The sequence below is a fragment of the Curcuma longa genome, chromosome 9 (genome assembly GCF_044706935.1).
Source record: "Curcuma longa cultivar G26 ecotype Majalengka, Jawa Barat chromosome 9, ITB_CL_G26_1.1, whole genome shotgun sequence".
In the NCBI taxonomy this organism is placed as follows: Eukaryota; Viridiplantae; Streptophyta; class Magnoliopsida; order Zingiberales; family Zingiberaceae; genus Curcuma; species Curcuma longa.
This window is the reverse complement of record NC_133869.1, coordinates 5,592,019-5,615,492: the sequence shown is the minus strand read 5'-3', so window position 1 is coordinate 5,615,492 and position 23,474 is coordinate 5,592,019. Positions and strand designations below refer to the sequence as shown.

The 23,474-nt window shown below is 35.5% G+C and overlaps 3 protein-coding genes across 3 annotated transcripts; 1 reads left to right on the top strand and 2 right to left on the bottom strand.

Moving 5' to 3' along the window:
• Positions 1-1,016: 1,016 nt before the first annotated feature.
• LOC141835393 (GATA transcription factor 16-like) lies at positions 1,017-2,080 on the top strand. The gene is made up of 3 exons (XM_074722851.1): positions 1,017-1,211; positions 1,290-1,526; positions 1,613-2,080. The coding sequence occupies exons 1-3, from the start codon at positions 1,017-1,019 to the stop codon at positions 1,889-1,891; spliced, it is 711 nt and encodes a 236-aa protein (XP_074578952.1). The 3' UTR covers positions 1,892-2,080.
• Positions 2,081-3,171: 1,091 nt separating this feature from the next.
• LOC141835396 (uncharacterized) lies at positions 3,172-6,477 on the bottom strand. Its single transcript, XM_074722854.1, has 2 exons — positions 6,108-6,477; positions 3,172-3,452 (listed from the first exon to the last, which is right to left on the bottom strand). The coding sequence occupies exons 1-2, from the start codon at positions 6,439-6,441 to the stop codon at positions 3,409-3,411; spliced, it is 378 nt and encodes a 125-aa protein (XP_074578955.1). The 5' UTR covers positions 6,442-6,477; the 3' UTR covers positions 3,172-3,408.
• An 11,118-nt stretch (positions 6,478-17,595) lies between these two features.
• LOC141834888 (cytokinin dehydrogenase 7-like) lies at positions 17,596-19,846 on the bottom strand. The gene is made up of 4 exons (XM_074722277.1): positions 19,262-19,846; positions 18,768-19,168; positions 18,258-18,523; positions 17,596-18,078 (listed from the first exon to the last, which is right to left on the bottom strand). The coding sequence occupies exons 1-4, from the start codon at positions 19,821-19,823 to the stop codon at positions 17,745-17,747; spliced, it is 1,563 nt and encodes a 520-aa protein (XP_074578378.1). The 5' UTR covers positions 19,824-19,846; the 3' UTR covers positions 17,596-17,744.
• Between the last annotated feature and the right edge of the window lie 3,628 nt (positions 19,847-23,474).

Sequence of the window (23,474 nt, the reverse complement as noted above, 5' to 3'; positions counted from 1 at the left end):
TCCCTATGGATGAGGACAAGAAATCTATCGATTCAATGCTCCCTCCCATGCTGTTTATTTTGAGGAAGGATGGATAAATAAAATTCATTCTTTTGTCTAAAATACCCATACCCTCCTCCTGCTCCTCCGTTGGGTAGCCGATAGCCTCCTCTCCGACGCCTCCCAGCCGCGCGCGAGACCACCGGCCGCACAGAGGGCGACAGAGGGAGCGGAGGCGTAGTTTTCACAGATCGGAGTGCGGGCGTGCCTCCCAGCCGTGAGACCACCGGCTTCGTCCTCTCCGACGCCGCCGACGCACCCGTCGAGCACATGGTCGCCGATGCTCGCCGCGTGGTTCCGCAGGCACTCCCGGTAGCGCGGCTCCTTTTCCGGCCTCATTGCCTCGGCCGCCGGCGCGGCCGAGATGGGGGTGGGCTTCTGAACCAGGGAGGAGGAGCCCATGGCGTCGCCTGCTCTGGCAAACAGGAACGAAGAAGAGGAAGAAGAAGGCGTCGCCTGCTTGGTAGGTGAGGTTGCGACGAAGAGAGAGCAGGGAAGAGAGAGAGGATAGTTACGTCTTTTCTTTTTCCATCCTTGCGTTCCGCCCGATTTGGAGGGGAGCGATTTTGACAGAAAATCCATCAACAGATGGATTAACTTTCTCTCCCTTCGTAAAAATTGAAAAAAATAAACGGTGGATGCATGCATACAGAGGAAAACTTTCCTCAGTTTCTCTTTCCGCACCTCCAAGTAAACTGGGCCTTGATGTGATTGCCCTTTGTAACACAACCTTAACATTTTAGAATATTATACTTCACTATGGCATGTGCAACACTACTACACGTGTATGCTATTAATAAGTTGAGGATTATATTCGACAAATTAAATTTAAAGGTTTAGAAATCATGTTGCACAATTCAACAAGGTGAAATTATAATTTTCTCCTTCTAACACTCTCCATATTCACACGTATATATAGCCCCTCCAAGAACTTCCAAACCCTACACCTCTCTCTCTCTCTCTCTCTCTCTCTCTCCATGTCTTCATTTGATCTGAACCAGGCCCCTTCTCTCTCTGCATCAGATGGAGAAGGCCAAGCTCAAATCCCTGGCCATCGCTCTTTCTTCACAATCGCACCGCCATCCAACACTACCTCTTCTTCCTCCTCCTCCTCCTTTCTCAGCAGCTTCTCAAGGAATTACCAGCATGATCATCTCTGTCTGCAACAAGAGGTATAACGCTTTTAGCTCATCGGTCATTGATCACCATTGCAGCTTCAGTAAACTCGTGCAGTCAAATATATATGGCAGCTCATTAAGGATCGCCCCGTTTCGTGCACCAGTACTGATTCCTGCCACAGAGCCAGCAGCCACAAGGTCAAGCCACCTCAGTGCAGACCAAGAGGCAGCATGAAACTGTCAGCTCGAGATCAAATCAAAAGCAACTGCAGCTTCAAGTCTTCTGGTGATCCTGCCAGTATCAGAGCCTGCTCCAATTGTAGCACCACAAAGACTCCTCTTTGGAGGAGTGGCCCTCATGGCCCCAAGGCAAGAAATATATAAATATGCTATTTTTTTTGCTTTTTTTTTTTAAAAAAAATTGTATTGAAGTAGTGTTTTTCCCCTCCCTGCAGAGTCTTTGTAATGCTTGTGGAATAAGACAGAGGAAGGTGAGGAGGGCCATGGAAGCTGCTGCTGCTGCTGCTGCAGTGTGTAGGGTGACAAAAGAGGAGAAGTCATGCAACACTAGTGTGGATCACAGCATTGTGCCATTCAAGAAAAGGTGCAAGTTTAGCAGCTCAAGTAAACAGAAGAAGCTCTTTGTGGATGAAGCAGTGGTGGTGCCATTGAAGGATGAGAGAGATGCTGCCATCTTGCTGATGGGGCTTTCCTGTGGCCTAATTAGGGGCTGATCGAGCGAGCCTAAGAATTGATTTGAAATTTAATTAGAGATAGAATTTTTTGTTGATTGTGGGAGGAAGAGCTAATTGAGAAGAGATAGAGGCAAGGGGGGCTAAGTGACAAACTTGGGGAAGATATGAACATTATTCCTCCACTTTGTTTGAGCTTGAATAGTGGTTATCAATTGGTTTCTTATTCAACTTCATTCTGCATTTGAGTTGTTTATATACGAATGGCCAAAAATAAAGAGAATATGTTTTGAAAGATCGATCGAAAGGTATGATCGACTTCGATAACATAGAAAAGGAACAATAGAACATAGTAGAAAATCAACATAAAAATCTTCGGAATCAACTTGGTCACGAGGGAAAATCGCAATGGAAAATGATCGAGAGAGAGTCAAAAATTTCATATTAATAAACTGAATTTGAATAAATCTTTTCCAACTATCTAACTATGTAGATCATAAAGGTCATACATATTGTGTTCCCTAAAAGAAACTTTGCTCCTACGGTCTTACTCATACTAATAAATTTTTCTATAGAAGAGTAAACTTAATTACATGGGAAAACAATCTAGCATGAAAAATAATACCATGGCAATTCAATTTAACTTAATTCTTTTTTCCATAAAAATTACAGATCTATATAATAATTTTTTAAACAAATATATATACACTTACTTGAAATTCAATTCAATTTTTGTAAAATTCTATATAAAAAGGGAGTCGAGTCTACCAAATCCTTAATTAATTTGCAAAAAGATTCTCCTTTCTCTCCTTTTTGTTTGGCATCTAGTAAACTCGCTTAGTATTTCCAATTTAATATTTGCTTCATGTGCTCCAAGTTAATTAACTATCCTCTAAATTATATAATCGTCACCAAAAAGTATGGGAAATAAATTAAATTAACAGTAATGTGGCAAATATTCAATTGCAATTTACAAGCAAACTCCAAGGAGACAACCTAGCAAGCTAGTTTGTGAATACCAACTTACAGTCCGTACGCACGCACACTTGGGGCACGTTAGGGTTCACGCCTTGTACTTTTAATTTGTTGTAAAAGGTTTGTTGCATAATGGTGAGCATGTGCAATCCTATGAACATACCAAGTTTGGCTATTGTGGATAGTCTCCTCGGATTTAGTCGATTCAGTCTCGGTGCGAATTTCATATACTTGGCCTTTAAGATTGATTCCTAGATGAACTTCTAGTTCTATGCAAATGCAATGAGCTCACCTTAAATTTATTGGCAGCAGAACAGAATAGAATTGGAAATGAAGAACATGATGAGTTAACATCAAAATCTTGGTTATTTTGCTCCGTATAGCAGAAATAAACTAGTTTATAAAACATAAGTTCTTGTCGATTTAACAGAAAGGTTACCAAACCTAAAAAAAATAGAGAAGGTCCATCAGACTGACCAAGTTTTCACTACGGCCTCTTTCTCCGTTTTGTAATCCACCTCATATGCTCCTAGTTTGTCATCTGGAGGCAAAACTTGGCCGCCAGTTTGGGGCACAAAATACACTTAAGATATAGATATTGATTCTTTTGCAACATCTGCTCCTCCAACTGTAAGATACCAAGAATTGTGAGGATGGCGAGATAAAGAAAGAAACAATGATTATCATGTCAAAATTTTTACAGTGCATAGAGCTAAATGTAGAAATTCACATAATAAAATTGTGAGATATAAAGGTTTGGTTGACATTAGTTTCTCTTCTCTTGTTCAGACTTTTCTTATCTCCTAAATAAAATAACACCATCAGGACTATTCCTTTCACGAGGATTGATGAGACAGCTTTCAGAGCTATAAGATTGTGCTTCTTTTTGGTGAGATTTTTAGAGTGACAAAAAGTAAAGAAAGATAAAACCATACAAGGAAGAAAGAATGAAACAACCTTGATTTAAAAAGGTTAGCATTGGAAATAACAAAAAAAAAAAGTAACTTCAACACATTGAATATAGGAGGATTGAATGATAATAAGTTCTTAACTATGAAACACATTTAGATGCAGTAGTATTTCTTCCAATATGTTATTGCTCCTTCGCATGGATGGAAACTGGTGAATGTTGAATCTGGTTGTGCAAGGCTCCTGGGAGGATTGGGATACCATGTATGTGTCTTGAGTTCATATGAAGTAGTTATGAGATGCAAGAAGAGAAAAATAAGAGAACCATCTTCTATCCACTTAGAATGCTCCACTCAAATTCTAAGAGAACATAACAACATTCTTTTATAAACATAACATAATTCTTTTATAACTCCAAATTCGATGCAAAGCCCTAAACCCTATACCCTAAGCTTATCCAAAGAGAATAAATGGAAAGTATCAGAAGGCTTATCCTACATAAAGAGAAGCTGTCAATCTCTAGGAAGAAGGCAGATTGTATAACAATCAATCATTGTAAGCAACAATCAGAATAATGGGAGCCTGAGAAGCTGCCAATCTCTAGGGATAAAGCAGATTGTCTAAAAATCGATCATTGTAAGCTGCAATCAGAATAATGGGAGTCCCACAAGAAGGAAGAACGGACCAAAACATACCTTTGATCAACTTGGTTTAGATCCTAATAGTAGTATATTACTAATTGAAAACACTTGTATCTGGTACAGTGGTAAAAGTTGCCACCCTGAAGGTAAATGCTGGCATGAAGATTTTTCCATTTGAAAAATATGCTGACCGATCTTGAAAATTATTATTTAGGTTTTCAATCATATACTCCAACATCCTTCTGTAAAATTCCCAAACAAATAGACACGATTTTCCTATTCTTGGAAAACTCCATTCTTCTTTCTTGGGCAATCTAGGGAAGCAATGTAAAATCGCCAAAGAAATGTTGCCATGTGGTAACTTACTATTACCATTTACCAAAAAGATTCATCTCAAGAATCATAACATGATGATTTACTGGATTAATACAAACCTGTTACTTAGAGATGTCTAATGCTCGCACTCTTCATCTATCCTCCTCCATAGAAGTGTGACTCTTAAGTGAACATTCAATTTCACTATCAATCACATATAAAATTTTTAGAAACAACAGTGTTGACACATGACGTGAATCCACACCTATGTCAGAACAGCAATGTTGGACAAGTTGATCCACACCTATGTCAGATACTTCAATCTGAGTCTGAGTACCATAGAAATCCAAAAAGACACAAATTGATTCCTTCTCTGTTGGCCTAGTGTAGACTTAGCATCTATATTTCCATCAAGGATATACTACATGCTTGCTTCTGCAATATCAATTAGATAATAAACTTCCAACAAAAAATCTTCTTTGACTAATGTCTTAGATTAAGAATTCAGTTACATCTTGATAAAAAGGTTGCCTAAAGTACACTCACTAACTCCCATGATCAAAAGGCTTCTACCCATAGTACTTATACCAATGGCTTCAGTGTCCCTCTTGTTAGTATTAATGCGAATAGCAATCTCTCTTCAATGATGCTAAGGTCATTCAAAGTGTATCAGCTGGGTGATTTTATAGCAACCAATACAAAGATAAGCATACATCATAAGGACTTCATCAAATCTAAAGCTAGAGCATTATTATGTCACATGTTGCCATGATTATAGATCTTCTTGAACACTAAAGACGAAAGAATTGTCATCCACCAGAATCTCAAATATAGCTTGTGAGAAAATCAACCTTGAAGAGGTACATGAGTAACTAATGTGGGACTAGAGCATGCCATGCATGGTCCATTACACACCACATGATGAGCTTCATTAGCATAACTAGAATATATCAATAAGCAATATGTGAGAATGGAAGTTTATCCTTGGTGATCCACAGTAATTCAAGAAATAATTTACCAAAAATATAGATTATTGTTACTTGCAGAAAGAATTTACCAGAATAATGATTTCTAATACAGACATATGCAACTTGCAGTTAATTCCGTAAAATCTTGGATTCCTGGTGATCAATAATATCTCAACCATCGTTCAGTAAAAAACGCTTGAAACTAAAATGCATGGAGGATAACCAAACTAGTGCAGTCTCAAAAAGAAATGCAAGCAAGCATAATGTTTATTCTAGAAAAAAAAGAATAATAAATTTATCAACTTGATCGGGAACCATGATGATCGATTAAATGACTGAGATAACAGATTAGTCGCACTGCAGCCAGAACCCTTTGAAATAACAAAACAAGGAAAGCAATTAAGGAAAAAGGGAAAAATAGGTGTAAATTGAAAGGGGAAAGAGGCATACTTGGTGAAGATGGCAGAGACGAGGGGGCTGCTGGCTCGGGCTCGCCGTAGATGGCGCGGAGGCGGGAGAGGGGGATGAAGGGTTGGCCTGCGGAGGATGAGGATGGATCTTGGGCGGCGGAAGCGAGGTCGAAGAGGCCTTGGCGGCAGGACCACATGGTCGACGACGCGACGGCGATGGCGTCGCGGAGGGAAGACTTCTCGGTCTCGAGGGCGTCGAGCTCCTGCTGCTGCTGGTGTGATCTAAAGCTGAGGGTTACGAAGCTGCACATCAGCAGCGCGCTCACCCCGTTCTCCCCCGACGCCGCCGAGATCAGCCGCCGCAAAGCTTCCATTTCTGCAGCGCCGATCTCTCTCTCTCTCTCTCTCTCTCTCTCTCTCTCTCCCGTCTAAGAGATCTCACAACACGAATCCTAAAGCAAATAAGTCGTGATCCCACCTCCCTCATGCAGACCCGATAACAACCCGGCCCGATTTCGTAATCGGGTTAACGGGCTGAATCGTAATCGGCCCCAAATTGAGTTTTTTTTTTGTTGGAACGTCCAACGGTTTAGCCCGTTGGAACCCTGAAACCAGAATTGTATTTTATTTTTTGTAATGATTAAGATTATTTAATTATTTTTAATAATGATTATAGTTCTTCTTCAAACTTTATGAATAGATAAATACATTTTGCTATTTTAACACTATTTTCTTTATTCTAGTCGTTGAAATCATCTCGATCATATATTTTCAATTTTAATTTTCTAATTCTAATGGAGAGATATTTATCTCGATTTTATAAGGGTAAAAAATAATGATTCCTAAGATCCAATATGGATCTCGATGATATTCAATTTATTGATGATGAACTAAATAATTTTTAAAACTCGAGACATAAGAAACTTCAAAAGTTTGGATAATCTATCTTTGAAATCATTTATTTTTATTAAGTATTGAAAAAAATTACTCTTTCATTAAAAAATTATGTGAAAATTATAAGTATTATAAAGTCTTCTATAAATTTTAATTAGATGATAATTATAGATCATTAAAATAATTATCCATATTTTTATCTATAGCACTGATTCAAACTTATTTAAATATTTTGATAATAGATTAAAAAAATCATTAACTAAATTTATTTATATATAATATTTTTTTTAATTTGAATATTTATCAAAAATTACTTAACTCATCCACTAATCCTCCAAATTACACGTATCCACGGTATAATTAAAAAAATTTAATAAAACAAGGAAAAAATAATTGAAATATATAGTAAATTAAATATTTTTTTATGTTCTCATATGTACTTAGGATGACCATTGGCAAACTCATTTATACATAATGTGATTTGTAATTTGATCGGTAACTTTGCACAATTTAAAAATGTTTATTAGTGTTATACAATTATGCTCATCAGTTATAATTTTGATGGTTGATAATTTGTAAAGATTAGAGCAAAATTATAAAAAACCTCACTTGTATATTAAGTGTGCAGGAAAGTCCTTATAAATCAGAAGGTTGGATGTAAAACAAGTGAGTCTAAAAAAGTCGAGAAGCGAACTCTTAACGAAAGCATGGACGGATCAGAAATTAGAGTTAGGGGGGCTTGACTTAATATAATAAATTATATATTATTATTATATATATATATATATATATGTATATATATATATAATAATAATAATAATAAAAAAATCATTTACACTATACCATTCAATAAAATTGTGTAGAAGAGATTGTATAATGTTGTCGCTAGATATTAAAAATGCTATTGATTTAACTCGGACGATCATAAATTCAGTTCCAATCTTGCCTAAATATTGAAAATTGCCAATTCAAACAGAACTAGGGTTCTAGGGATCAACTTGACACTGTAATTCACTCTGATTTTGGTAAGAAAAATAAACTCTTAATTGGTTGATCATTGTCTCCTATGAAAGATTTATTATTCAAGCAATAGATTAAAAAAATCATTAACTAAATTTATTTATATATAATATTTTTTTTAATTTGAATATTTATCAAAAATTACTTAACTCATCCACTAATCCTCCAAATTACACGTATCCACTGTATAATTAAAAAAATTTAATAAAACAAGGAAAAAATAATTGAAATATATAGTAAATTAAATATTTTTTTATGTTCTCATATGTACTTAGGATGACCATTGGCAAACTCATTTATACATAATGTGATTTGTAATTTGATTGGTAACTTTGCACAATTTAAAAATGTTTATTAGTGTTATGCAATTATGCTCATCAGTTATAGTTTTGATGGTTGATAATTTGTAAAGCTTAGAGCAAAATTATAAAAAAAAACCTCATTTGTGTATTAAGTGTGCAGGAAAATCCTTACAAGTCAGAAGGTTGGATGTAAAACAAGTGAGTCTAAAAAAGTCGAGAAGCGAACTCTTGACGAAAGGAAGTCCTTATAGATCCGAAGGTTGGATGTGAGGCAAGTGAAGTCTAAGAAGGTTAATGATTAGATTCTTGGCAAGAGAAGAAAAATTGAGTGTATCATGGATCAAATGCGCAAGTGGATCAGGTTTGAGGGAAAGGATGCATCAAAAGCCCAGAGAGGTAATAGGGATGCATATGTAGAAAACTCTTAGATGAAATCAGTCATTAGAATACTTCCATTAGTCGATTGAGAATGATATCCAATTGACTGATATTGGTATCATTCGACTGAAAGTGAATCATCAATTGACTGATATGCTTGAAAGACTTTTGTTCAACTTCGATTATGCGTATTAGTCTACTGATTCACATATTAGTCAAATTGATTTGAGAATCAATTCGACTGATAAGGAATATTAATCAACTGATTCTGTTTCAAAATCAAACAAAGAGAATCGATTCGACTGATTCATTAGATCAATCGACTAATTCTGTTTCGAAAGTAAACAAAAGAGAATCTATTCGACTGATTTATTAAATCAGTACTGAGTCTGTTTCGAAAGAAAACATATATAAGAGAATCTATTCGACTGATTTATTAGATAGGAGACGAATTTTGTTTCAAAGCAAACAGAAGAGATTCTATTCGGCTGATTTATTAGATCAGTCGACTGATTCTGTTTCAAAAGCAAACAGAAGAGAATCGATTCAATTGAGTAATTTTATCAGTTGATTGATTTAGTTTCAGAAGCAAACAAAAAAGAATCGATTCGATTGAGTAATTTTATCAGTTGATTGATTCAATTTCAGAAATAAATAGAAGAGAATTTATTCGACTGATATTTAAAAATTAATAAAATTAGACACCATTTTAAAACTTTCAAAAGCCGTTATTTGGTCTCTGACTAAATTAGTTGACTGATTTCAGAAAAGGCTGAGCAGATTTAAAGGGAGAAAGTTAGACGTTGTTTGGCTACTATTCATGCCATATGCTCTAAGTTTTCTTGTTCAAGTGCTGAAGAAGTCATCTGGTATTCAATTACATAACTTGGAGCAATCTCGAGAAGAAGAAGAAGAAGGAAAACTTTCAAGATCATTGTAAAACTTCTCTTCTTCCTCTTTATGTTTTTGTCATCTTTTTGTAAGCTATTGTAATCTTACTGTAAGAAAGTTTCTCCGCCTTCGGAGTTTGTCTAAGAAGGAGAATGTTTAATAGAAGTGGTGAGCTAAGAGTGGATCTTTAGATTAGTCATCTTAAGGAGATAGATACCAAATAAAATCATCCGAGTTATCGGTATGTGTGTGGTCTGGTTGGTTCACTGAAAAGTTTTCGCTGTCCTAATTCAAGACTAAGTAATTTGAGTTATTCAACCTCCTTCTGGCTCACAAGGTCCTAATAGAAGATGATATTTTAGGTTTTTATCGTTGATAGATGTATCGACACTAGTCCTTCTTGATTCATTTGAAGGCATGACTGATGATTGAGGAGAAGAAAATATATACAACAAAGATGATATCCCAAATTGGTTGCCCATGGCCGACTAATCTTGGGGTGGATACATACGAAATGGAGTTGGGGTTGCATTACTCGAATTCATCGAAAAATTATGAAAACTTTAAAAATTGAAATTTTTTTAGGATATTATGGAACATATGAAATATTTTGGAAATTTAGAGAGTATTGTGTGAGAGAGAAAAATTGAGAATATTAGACATTTGGATGAATATGAGTATTTTAAGAAGATGTGTTTTTCTTCCAAATTTAAGAATTTAAAAGATTTGTAAAAGAAGCACTAAAATTTTCATTCATCTCGAATGAAAGTAAGAAAGAAGTAGAAAGTGATAGGATGAATGAAAAACTAAAGATATGAAGATGTATTTATAGATATTTTTTTAAAAAACAACAACTAAAAAATTAATCGTTGGGAGTGGTTCACTAAATAGGGAGCCACTCTCAATGTTAATTAAAGGAGCTCCCTTCCAATATCCCTTTGACAAGCCAACACAATAGGAGCTCAAGGGGTCAAAATAATTCTTAAATTTTAATTTGAAACTTAAGGATTCTCGTGGACGTTTTGTTCGTTATCCTAATAAAAATAATGATTTTGTAAGTTTTAAATTACTATTCTTACTAATATTTTTATATTTCAGACATATTAATTTCTAATCCATATTTTAAACTATAATTTTTATAAATATCATATAAATTTTTTTAGTATTTTGTATAATATTAAGCAGGATAAATTAAAGCATCATAATACAAAACTAGCATTTTATATAAAATATCTAATTTAAATTTAGGATCTCAAGTAAATACAACTAATAACAACATTTCATATAAAACATCTAATTTAAATTTAGGAGGCAAAATAAATGCAACCAAATAAAGATAAAAAATATGATAAAAATATTTTTCTCATATTTATTTTATTACTAATAAGATAAAAATACATTTGTAATTTATTCATTTAAAATTAAAATTATACTAAAAAATTTATCGTAACTAAATAAAAAATAGGATAATAAATACAGAAAAATTATTGAGTAGTATTATTAGATATTTTTAAAATTTTATAAATACTACTATATATATTTTCTTGTTATAAAAATAAATATACATTAATATTATTGGTATTTTATAAAAAAATAATATAATAATTTTCTATATTAAAATTAATCTTATCATAATTGATATGTTAAATTTCAACATATGAAAAAATTTTAAGTTTCATTCCCTTAATTTTATAAAATATATCATATTAAATAAGAAATAATAATTTTAATTAATTTAATTTAATTTTCTAAAATTTTTAATTTATCTGAAATACATAAATTTAAAATATGAAAAAGTAAATCATCAATATTGTATAAATTTAAGTACATCAATACTTCCAATATTAAAACTAAAATTATCAAATGATATAAAAAATATTTTAAAAATTAATTCATATTTTTTTTATAATTAAGCATAATGATTTAGATATTTTGAGCAATTTGTGCTTCATAAAAATTCGACATGCTAATTATTGGGATACAATCAAAGTTCCACATTGAAAATATATGGAAAAAATAATGGATTTATAAGATAGAATATATTTTTATTGGTGTAGGACTTTTTGAGTTGAACCCAAAAATAAAATCAAGGGGCTTAAGCTCAAAGTGGACAATATCATACTATCGAGTCATGACCTACGTAAGAGATAGATGACTCCACAATGGTAGTCATGACCTACGTAAGAGGTAGATGACTCCACAATAGTATGATATTGTCCACTTTGGGTCTAAGCCCTCATGGCTTTGTTCTTGGGTTCTCCCCAAAAGACCTCATTCCAATGGAGATACTTTCCATCCTTTTAACTTTATAATCTTTTCTATGTACTTTAGATGTGGAACTATGTTTGCACCCTTGCAACCCAACAATTCCCCCATCAAACAAAGGACCATAGACCCCCCTCAACGTCGTTTTTGATGTCTGAATCCTCGATCCACCAGGACTTTTTGCCCCTCAGTCCACCCAACCTACTGAATCCTCGATCCACCAGGATTTTTTGCCCCTCAGTCCACCCAACCTACTAGGACTTCCCACCTAGACGCAGCTAGGACTTTTTGCCCCTCGGTCCACCCGACTTATTAGGACTTCCCACTTAGTCGCAACTAAGATTTTTTGTCCCTCGATCCACCCGACCTACTAGGACTTCTCACCTGGTGTCTGGTCCTCTTGATTCAGATATGGGAGCACCCACTTCCTTTGTTTAAGGTTCAAACCACATGGTTAGATCTGGATCATGACTCATCCGGCGGTTAGTCCGACTGATACCACTTGTTAAAACTGATGGAATCAAAATATCTCCACAATGACATGATATTGTCCACTTTAGGCCTAAGTCCTCGTGGCTTTGTTCTTGGGCTCTCCCAAAAGGCCTCATTCCAATAGAGATACTTTCCATCCTTTTAACTCCATAATCTTTTCCATGTACTTTAAATGTGGGACTATGTTTGCACCCTTGCAACCCAACAAATATCATACCATCGAGTCATGGCCTACGTAAGAGGTAGATTACTCAAAACGAACTTCTGTACCAGAGATAGATGACTCAAAATGAACAATTTAGTCTCTCGATGAAGACATGTTCCTTACGAAGTCATGGGACACTATCAACACTGACACTGACACAATCATTGGTTGGTGGGTTTAAAAATTTTTTAAAATAAATTAAAATTTTAATTTTAAAAATAAATTTTTTATATAAAATTAAATTTTTCATTGGTAATGACTAAAAGGATCAAGCTTTTTGGAAATGTGTCACTGATTACCACAATAAGTATTGACCCGATTCTAAAACTATATTGAGAAGTTGGAAGTTACTCAAATCAAATTACTATAAGTTCGCATCGATAATGAATAAATTTTCTACAAACTACAATAATTTGTATACTCATCGTTAAAGCAGTTGGAGTGACAAGAATATGTTAGAGAACTCACTTAAGATATGGAAAGCCAACAACAATAACAAGGACTTCAAGTATAAGCATGTATGGAGGGTTCTCAGAGAGTAAGAAATATGAAAAGTTATGTCTTCAGTAATCAGTTAGTGATTATTCTAGTAAGAAGGCAAGGACATTCAAATCAAGAGAGCGTACATCGTTAAAGCAGTTGGACATCCAATCCAACAACAATAACAAGGATACAAGTATTGATGTGGATGATTATAAAGTCTGCATTCAAATAGGGCAAAAGGCAACGAAGAGGAAGGGTAAATCCAAAGTCACGACAAATAGAACAAATCAACAATAGAGATTGACAAGATATTAAAGAATTTCAACAGTAAAATATGGCTTTGTGGAAAGCCAAGGTCCTTCATAAGGATTATGAAATTCTTATAAAGGATGTCAATAAGATGACACTGAGACAACTTTATATACTTAAGAAAATAGTTTTAAAAAAATTAAATTGAGACATAGTTTGATATAGATGCATAGTGTATAAGTTGATCTTTATATATTATTATAATTTATGTCTTTTATTTAATGTATTACAGTATTTATGTAATTTATTTTTTAATTATTAAGATCATTTAATGTTAAAAATTATATGAATTTAAATTTTAATTATATTTTGTCAATTATATATATAATGTAAAATATATTTGATAGTGGAAAGATGAGTGAGATCCATAAAAAATTATTGGGAGGTTTTTTGATATTGAAGAAATGAGTGGAGGAGTTTTTTTCTTTTGACGTGACATTGATATGGTATAGTAGGGACTAAAAGGAACTCTTCGAGAGTTTCCACCATTGGAGATGTCCTAATATATCCAAAATACATAAATATTAGTAACATTAGTAATTTAAAATTTCTAAAATCATAACTTTTATTAAGAGGATGGATGAAATACCTATGAAAATCTTTAAGTTTCAAACTAAAACTTGAGAATTATTTTATAATTTTTTTAAACAAAAGTATAAAGATAAATGAAACTGATTTTGATTCTCCTATACCTAAAATTATATATAGACAACTTAAATAATTATAAGTTTATATATATATATATAATAAAATTTAAATATTTTAAATGTTTTTTAATAAAAAATAATAAATCTTGAACGGTTGTGAATCATAAATCGAATCGTAATTGACAATTTAAAATCGTAAATCATAATTACCTTTGAATATTAAGATCAATGGTGTATAATTTTTTAATCATATTTGACCGGTGGTTCCAAACAGTTGATTTTGAATCTAGTCGAGTCTACTCTGCTCTAAAAAAAACCTCGTGTGATACACTGATACTGAAAAAATCGAGACCACGAAAAAGAGAAATGAAAATAAATAATAATATTATTTTAATAATTATAGATTAAATATATATCTAAGAGGAGAGCAGACCTGATCAGTGAATTATTTGAATTTTGATTCTCTATATCTAACAGGATACATAAGTAATTTAAATGATTATAAATTATATATATAATTAATTTTTAATGAATAATAATAATCTTGTGAATCATAAATTGAATCATAATCGATAGTTTTAAATTATGAATCATAATCGTCTTTAGATATTAAAATCAATGGTCAATATTTTTTGAATCATATCGAACCGGTGATCCTGAACAGTCGATTTTGACCCTGAACCGGTTTGCTCTGCCTGCTCTAAAGAAAACCTCGCTACACGAATCTCAAACGAAGAAGTCGCGATCCCTTTCCTTCGATCTGAGAAATCTCACTACACGAATCCAAAAGCAAGAAACGTTGCGATCTACTGAACGAATCTTGAAGCACAGGAAAATCGTGATCTCCCCCACCGTCCTAGAGATCTTGCAGCGCGAATCTTAATGCGATAAAGTCGCGAACTCCTTCCGTCCGCTTAAGAAATCTCACCGCACGCATCGTAAAGCGCGAAATAAATGTAATTAATAATATTAGAGCACTTTAGCCTTTTTTATTTTGGTTTTCTCATCTTCTAATTAATAAAAATTTACAACCGAATCATTGATCGCATCTTGGACGGATTCGAATCCGGTGAGCTAGCCTCCACGTAGATCCGATCAATCACAAAACAAATAAAGATACACAAAGATCTGGATGAGGATACTAATTGGACCAACACACGCACGGCTAATAGCTTAGCTGGACCAAGACATCACCATCACATGTCATTGCATGCATGCTTGCCCTAATAATTAATTATATGCCATCCATCCCTGCTACAATGACGATGAACACCCCCTCCAATTTTCTTCAACTTCGTATCATTAACCATATCATGCAAAAGGTGAAATCCGTTACTCTAGCGATCTTACACGGTTAATTCCATAATCATTTATAAGAAAGTAAATTGAAAAGTTATAATTTATTTCTAAATTATATGAAAGAAGATAAATTACAAGATTAATTTATAGTTGATTACTAAGTGGATAAGAGGTGGGAAGAATTTTTTTTCTCCAAGAATCTGCTTCTGTTAAAAATTGATCACTTATCTCTCATTGTAGTAAATCTATCACTCTCTAGCAAAGACATCCTCTAGAGACAACGTACAAGTTAATTATATCCTTGGTCCAATTATTGTCCATCTAATCTAACAGGAGACATTACGACCATCTTGCTTGTCTATGGCACCTGCATATCCAATGCAATATAAACATAATCTTCCTAAAGATTCACCCAAATCTATCACCAAATATCATGAAAACTCTCTCTCTCTCTCTCTCTCTCTGTCTATCTATCTCTATCTCTATTCAATTTCAAGTTTCCCATCTCCATGAATTTGTGTATGTGTGCACATCAACTTTTCGAAGGATCACATCAGTTTCATTTCAAATATGTGCAAGATCTCTTTGAGATATTATGTTCGGCGTTTTTCTAAAGGGTGGGGTATTTAGTTTTCTGATTGTTTTTAAATTAAGGACGTATCGTAATAAGGGAAAGTATTATTCGATTTAAATAAGGAAAATCAAAATTTAAGGTTGAAATATGTGTTAATATAAACTAAAGTATAATGCCCCTTTAAAAAAATTTAATAAAAATTTTTGATCAGTGCATCCTTTGAAAAACACCATGTTATGTTTGATTGAACATGGAGAATCCAACACCGCCGCATCTATAGACTATTGGAGTATCTTCTTTGACGTCAGAGTATATATGTGAATATATATATATAACAAGATCCTCCTCGTAAGAGAATCCGGGCATGGTATGCATGAATGCCGTGAGATCTGCTTGGAAAATGAAAGGTAAACTGAATGGTCGATTCAAGATAAACCCTATCTTTTCTCAGAGATTTGATGAGAAATGTGATCGCACGGTGCATTTTGAATGGCCATCTGTTGTCCATGGAAGACGGCTATCATGGTCACATAAATATTGTCAAAGATGCGTGTCCAAATCTTTTACAATTAATAAGCCATGCGAAATTGCTAGGTAATTAATTGATTAAAGGTCATGATTGTGCTTATGTTTCATTGGATGCTCTAAATGAATGAAACTTTCACGAATAAAATTGATATTGGACTTGGTAAGAACTTATTTATATTTATTCAATACACACAAGAATAAGATTGAATATCATAAAACTTAGCTCGTTTACTGCCCTAATCTTGTCGTGGTTGACCAAATCTTGGATGAGTTACCTTGCCTTTGTTGCCCATGCTTTTATGTCAAAAGAGCTATCTATTTGGACCATTTATATTTAATTATTGAGGTAGATGTGATTTGGATAGATCATCCATATATGAAAAATGCTTGCTAGATTATCCTTTTTCATATATATATATGAAGATTCGTCAATAATTAATTGGTCTCAACTTTTTTTCTTCTTCTTGTTTTTGGAATACAAAATTTAGTTTAGAAAGAGAAAGACGAGGTGTGTTTTGATGCGTGATAGCGATGAGCATGTGTTTTATATATATAAAAATTTTAAAAAAAGTTTTTTGACTTGAAAGTTTGGTTTGACTAGCCTAATCAAGTGTGAAGAAAAACACAATAAGTTGACCAAAGTTAACTAGAAGGTGATGACTAGTCAGAGGGTATAATGGTCATTCCATGCGTTAGTCTAACATGATCATCAAACATTTAAATTCATATGACAAAGATTTTTTTTTTACTTTTTAATTAATTGCTATTTCAAAAAACAAACTATTTCATCGTTTATAGTAAAACTCTATACAATATCTACATATGTATGATCATTAAAAGACTATTCTTCACTACAGTTGATATATTTATGAAATGATTATTTTTGTCTTAAATATATAAATATATATATATTTTTTCTTTCATAAATAAAATTTGATGCTTTAGGATGTTCGCACTCAGTGATAGCTCTCATTACAGCATGCATGTGCATGGCAGACCCCAACAGCTGTTGGAAAGCAACTTTTTACTTTAATAATGTAAAATAATAAAATAAAATAAAATAAAATCTAATGCCCCCTAAAAAACAGGAAAACTGAAGATTCTGAGAAAATCAACTGAGAATTGACGTATGGCCAGTTCGGCATGGACAAATCTTTGGTCTCTTCTGTCATCACTCATGATGATCTTCTTGAATCCTCGACTCAATCTATGTGATGCCAACAGTACCACCACTGTTCTGTGGTCCATCACCCACACCATTTAAACCACAGTTACTTCTCAAAGTAGGTAACACTGCAGCTATCTCATTGCCATATATATATACACATGCATGATGGTCCATATATATGACCTAATATAATTAATTATTGCCCAAAATTATTAATATAATTTAATTTACACTGAGATCGATCGAGTCCTGATGAGCAGGATCTGGTGATGAGAAAATCTGTTGGCCAGGTGATAAGATAGCTTTGGGATCGTATCTCCTCTTCAACTCGACAAACTTGTCCCACTTGTGGCCGAAGTGATTGGCCCAGTCACTCTGCGCAGTGTAATGCGGCAAGTATTGCTTGAGCTCTATCCCTCGTTCATGGCAGAATCCCAAGATCTCCTCGTTTTGCCTCTCCAGCTCCTGCCACTCGCCCGACGTGGCGGACCTCAGCAGCCCTATCGAGTAGAAGATCTCTTCGTTTGGGGTCACAGCCGACATCCTCTCGTCCCACCTGAGACATGCCAACGTGCACGCATGCATTAATTTTACGTACGTAGATGCATGCACGCTAGCTATTTAGTGCTGGCTAGGGTACGGTGCCAATCGGAAAATATCTCTCCGATGAAATTAGGTATAACAGCTAGCTGCTGTGGATTAATTGGAGGAGGTATAGATAGATAGGGGATTTACTTGTTCTTGTTCATGGGGTAGATCAAGACTGGTCCCGGCGAATTATTGGCCTTCAGGATCCCCTTAAATACTCCGGATTCGAAGACGTGCATTGAGGACTTGGGCACGAAGAGGTTGAGCCAGGGGTGGGGCACGTCCCACAGCCCCACCGCGCGCAGCCGGAGCTCGCCCTCGCGGACCCGGTCGAGGAACGCCAGGTAGGTGGCGTCGACGGCGAAGGCGAAGCCGGGGACGAAGAGCAGCTTTCCCAGCAACGAAGCGAGTTTCTGCAAAGGCTACAGATATTTACAGGTTTTCATACGATTTGTTTGCGTGCGTCAAATCGCTTTCACCTTTGTTTCCTCGGTCATGGACCGTTGAGCTAACAGTACTGTGCGAAGGTCAAACGCGAGGCTTGACAGTAGTCGTGGAAATTATTGCGATAGTTTAGTTTGCTACCACATTAATGGTCGTTGAATTTAATGTGAATTCTGGGACAAATAGAGTTTGATTTGAAATGAATTACTGTACCTCATCGACAGCGTCCGTCACTGCTTCGTTGTTGTAGTAAATAGCTGCTTCCAGGCAGTAGATGGCGCCGCCGAACTGGGAGGCGAGTTTCTTTATCTTCTCCGAGTCGTCGCCGGAGAAGAAGGAAGAACGCCAGTTGTTGATCAGGGTCTGGTCCATCAGAAGAGATCCCTCGACGTAGTCGAACCCCGTCCCGTCGGTGATCGAGATCAGGCGTTCCTGGTCGTCGGTGAATGCCGTGAAGTCGGTGTAGATGAGGCGCAGCCACCGGACCCGAGTCGGAGCCGGCTCGACGGCGATCCGAGCGCGAGTTATGATCCCGAGTTGGCCGAGTCCGCCGAGAACGCCGTAGAAGAGGTCCGAGTTCACATCGCCTGAGCACGTTACCATCTCGCCTGTTCCTGTGCATGTTTTATTTCACCAAATATTTTGATTTTAATTGCGCGGATGTTCTTGATTAATATATTTATGGAACGGTTTTGCTTGATGTTTACCGGTGATGATATCTACTTCATAAACGTTGGAAATTTGGGGACCATGGCGGAACGCCTGGCCGCTGACGCCGGCGTTCGAGAGCGTGCCGCCGACGGTGAGGTGGAGGTAGTCGGTCCACGAGCGCGGCGCGAGGCCGTGCTCGAGCGTCGCGCACAGGACGTCGATCCACAGCTGTTCGCCGCCGGCGTCGACGTACGCCGGCGAGGCAGACACGTTGATCCGGCCATGGCGGCCGCGGCCGAGGGCGGCCATGTCGACGACCACGCCTCCGGGGGCGAGGGCTTGGCCGCGGATGGAGTGCCCGTGGCCGCGCGCGGCCACGGGGAAAGGGTGCGGGGAGGAGGAAGCGAGGCGGAGCAGGTCCGCGATGTCATCGGGGGAGGAGGGGCGCAGGACGGCGGCGGGAGGGGCGGGGGGCACGAGGCGGCCGAAGTCAGAGGAGAATTGAAGTGCAGTGTCGGAGTCCACGACAACAAGGGCCGAAGCGAGGGCCTCCGCCTCCGGCCGCCATGGCCGAAGGCTGGCAGCTAAGGAAATAGCAAGAAGGAAAGGTGGCAGCATGAGGCCCAAGCTAGGTCGATCGGAGCACACAACGATCAGTTAATTCGAACTGAGAAGAAATGCCTGAGGGTCGTATTTATAATTACAGTAAAATGGCAGAAAACTAATTTAAAAAAAAAGAAAAATATAATTGAATTAAATTGAAGGTAGCAAGAAAGATCTTGTCAAAGATTCGGAGGACGAAGGGCAGACATCCGATAAATCTACGTGACCACAGACCTGTAAATTAAAAGATTTTGAAATAATAATAATAAAAAGAAGAAGAAGAAGAAAAAGAATATAATTATGGGAAGGGAAGAAACACATGTTTTTTTCCTTGACTTTGTACTTACTTGTGTGGTTGGAGAATCGATCGGTCTTACTTTCATGCAGGAGGTAGGATTCGGTGGCAGTCAAGTCATGAATGCGAATTTCCAAGAAGTAACCGGTTAGGAAAGACAACATCTGAGCATTGACATTTAAAGGCATGCTTTTGGCAAGAAGGAAGAAGAAAAAGTTAGATATGTATTATGGTCGATTTGTTATACAAAGAATTTTATTTATACAATCTCACAGTGTGTTTACTAAATTTTACCTATCCTGTCATACAAAGTTGCAAGTTGCCTTCATGTATAGTTTCAGACACAACAAAGCAAATGTAGGTAATTAGAGACCTAATGACCTAAGGGTGCAGTGATAAGTAAGTATGAAAGTGAGATATCCATTAACATCTAAATGGCACGAGTATCTCAAGTGTTTAATCGGTTCAACCATTAGTCCCAACTTAATTATTGCTAATCGTGATGACCTCCATTAATGTCAATTGTTGGTCATTACTTGCTAAAAATAATGATCACAAAGGTGTTGAGATAGTTGACGTCGATAGAGGAGAGTGAATAGTGATTTTATTCATTGTCATATTGATATTATTCCACTATACTCTCTTCTTGTCTGATGGTGGAGAAATATTTTACAACACCTTATTACACAAGGAATACAACACAAAATAAAGATACAAAAATAATGAAAGTAGATAACTTTATAAATAAAAATATTGCTTTGCTCATTAATTGTTAAATGTTTTGGATTTGCCTTTAAAATTTATTAATGCTCTCTTCTAAAATCCCAAAGAATCTCGACTGTGAAATCCTCTTCAAAATCTTTCTTTTATAACTTTCATATTGGGGTTGATTTCTACCTAATAGTAGATTGCTTATCACTATCAGTCGGTTACTCTACTGAATTCGACCATAGCACTTGCAAAACAGCTCTCATCCACTCAACTTTGACCACCAATAGTTGACCGTTGTCGTTCATCAATCGAATATTGTTGTATCAGTCGAGTGTCTAACTCAATTCATAAACCTTCTGTTCACTGCAACAATAACAACAGTCGATTGTTACTGTGCATCAATCGATCGATGTCCATCAATATAATCGAGTTGTTCAGATAATCTATTTAATTTGTTGCTACAACTCCATCAGTTAATTGTACAAATATATCAATTGATCAATGTACTCATTAGTCGATTGATTAAATCCATCAATCGATTGATCGTGCAACATACGCCCTTAAACCTCGAATTCAAGGTAAAGGATTTGTTACCCTTTAGCAGTCAATTGATATTCATATTTTAGCTTTAATTACCAAAATTGAATTCTCACCTTATATAGTATCCGATTGATCTCAACCTACTAGGACTTTCTTTACTCAATATCTGGTCAATCTTGACTTACTGAGACTTCTCGTTGCTAGCATCCGATCAACCTTTATCTATCATCCAGTCAACTTTGATCTGTCAGGACTTCATCACTATCAAACATTCAGTCTTCATTTGTCACACTCCGTACGAGTTACATTTGTCTTAAAGCTAGCTTCGCTCTCCACACGTGAACTGAATAATGTCAAAGTAAAATATAGACAAAAGCAAACTAACTTGATTATATGCATACCTCTGAAGTAACTTTACTAGTATTATGTGTTAATTTTACATTATCATTAAATATTTATTTAATGAAATGGATCTTGAAATCTATATGTTTTACATACCTGAGCTTGATGAAGAAGCCATTGTAATGCAATTATTTTGCATATATTGATTTCTCTCTTCTTTCCTTTCTTTCCAAAGACACTCAATATCTTTCATGATGGATCATTATGATATCTTCTATTTATAGGCAGAGAGAGGACCAATATACATGTTTTATTTCCGTGCATCCATCATGCATCGGTTATAATAATTATTATTATTTACATCCGTTACTAATAATAATTATTATAATATATATAGATGAGTTTTACTTAATTAGTAACTTCCATTGCATGAAGTTACATTTAGTTTTACGTTATTTTATTTTAATTTTTAAGACCAATTATTAATTAGATAATAATAATTATCTAACATTCTCCCACTTGGTCTAAAATTAAAACTTAAAATATAAATATGATGCATTACTTTAAGCATCAAAAAACTCATCCTCTTAAGACATCATAATTACCTTAATATAATAGAATACTAAATGTGGGTTATAGCGGTTGTACATTATATAACATACTTCCTTCTATATACCACAAACACTAGCATTCTATCATACTAGGTCTATAAATGAACATATAATTTCATAATGGTCCACAATAATGTTTCTAGACAATTCATGTTATAACACAGTAATGTGCACATCATAACTAGAAACTATATATCAGAAACACATAAGTGATATCAAAGTGTCAACTTAATATATCATTCAAAGGGATAACCAAGACCCATTCGATGTACATGTTCTTTAAATATCTTTGGTTGTAAACCTTTAGTTAACGGATCTGCAATCATAAGATCCGTTCTAATATAATCAATAGACACTCTTTGTTTCTGAACTTCTTCTTTAACGACAAAATATTTTAATTCCATATGCTTGGCACCTCTTGAATATTTGTCATTTTTAGAGAAGAATACTGCTGCGGAATTATCACAATAAATTTTCAGCGGCTTGGCAATAGTGTCGACAACTCCAAGTCCTGAAATAAAATTTCGCAGCCATAATGCATGGATTGTGGCTTCAAAACATGCCACAAACTCTGCTTCCATTGTGGATAAGGCAATGACAGATTGTTTAGCACTTTTCCATGATATTGCTCCTTCTCCAAGAAGAAACAAATAACCAAAAGTGGACTTTCTACTGTCAATGCATCCTGCAAAATCTGAATCTGAGTAACCAATCACTTCCAAGTGATTAGTTTTTCTATACATGAGCATGTAATTCTTGGTGCCTTGAAGATACCTTAAAACTTTCTTAGCAGCTTTCCAATGATCAATTCCTTTGATTTATTAATTGATGTTATATATAAGGAAATGCATGGGGAATAGTCCCACATCAGAAATTTTTGATGTATTTTCTTTCCTTATTAATGATGTTGTGTTAATGTAGTTAACACAAAAAGACTAGGTGCTCTCTTCTCAGGGGCGAGCAGGTGTTCGCACCTGTAAGCCCGCCATGCGCGCACGCGCGCATGCGCGCAATGGGCGCTTTGTAGGCGCACTTTGCACTTTGCACTTTGCACTTTGCACTTTGCAGCACCTACGCGCCGTCGTGAGGAGCATTGAGGAGCTTAAATTTATGCTCAAGATGACATTGCAGTGCCTATGTAGCACTCGGGTGACGTGTCAGACTCGT

Excerpts from the sequence above, each read along its gene's own strand:
- LOC141835393 (XM_074722851.1), top strand. The coding sequence starts at position 1,017 with ATGTCTTCATTTGATCTGAACCAGGCCCCTTCTCTCTCTGCATCAGAT. Across the intron at positions 1,212-1,289 it reads ATCTCTGTCTGCAACAAGAG|CTCATTAAGGATCGCCCCGT; the intron begins GTATAACGCTTT and ends TATATATGGCAG. Across the intron at positions 1,527-1,612 it reads GTGGCCCTCATGGCCCCAAG|AGTCTTTGTAATGCTTGTGG; the intron begins GCAAGAAATATA and ends CCCTCCCTGCAG.
- LOC141835396 (XM_074722854.1), bottom strand. The coding sequence starts at position 6,441 with ATGGAAGCTTTGCGGCGGCTGATCTCGGCGGCGTCGGGGGAGAACGGG. Across the intron at positions 3,453-6,107 it reads GTCTCTGCCATCTTCACCAA|TTGGAGGAGCAGATGTTGCA; the intron begins GTATGCCTCTTT and ends GGTATCTTACAG.
- LOC141834888 (XM_074722277.1), bottom strand. The coding sequence starts at position 19,823 with ATGCTGCCACCTTTCCTTCTTGCTATTTCCTTAGCTGCCAGCCTTCGG. Across the intron at positions 19,169-19,261 it reads TGAAGTAGATATCATCACCG|GAACAGGCGAGATGGTAACG; the intron begins GTAAACATCAAG and ends AAACATGCACAG. Across the intron at positions 18,524-18,767 it reads TGACGGACGCTGTCGATGAG|AAACTCGCTTCGTTGCTGGG; the intron begins GTACAGTAATTC and ends TAGCCTTTGCAG.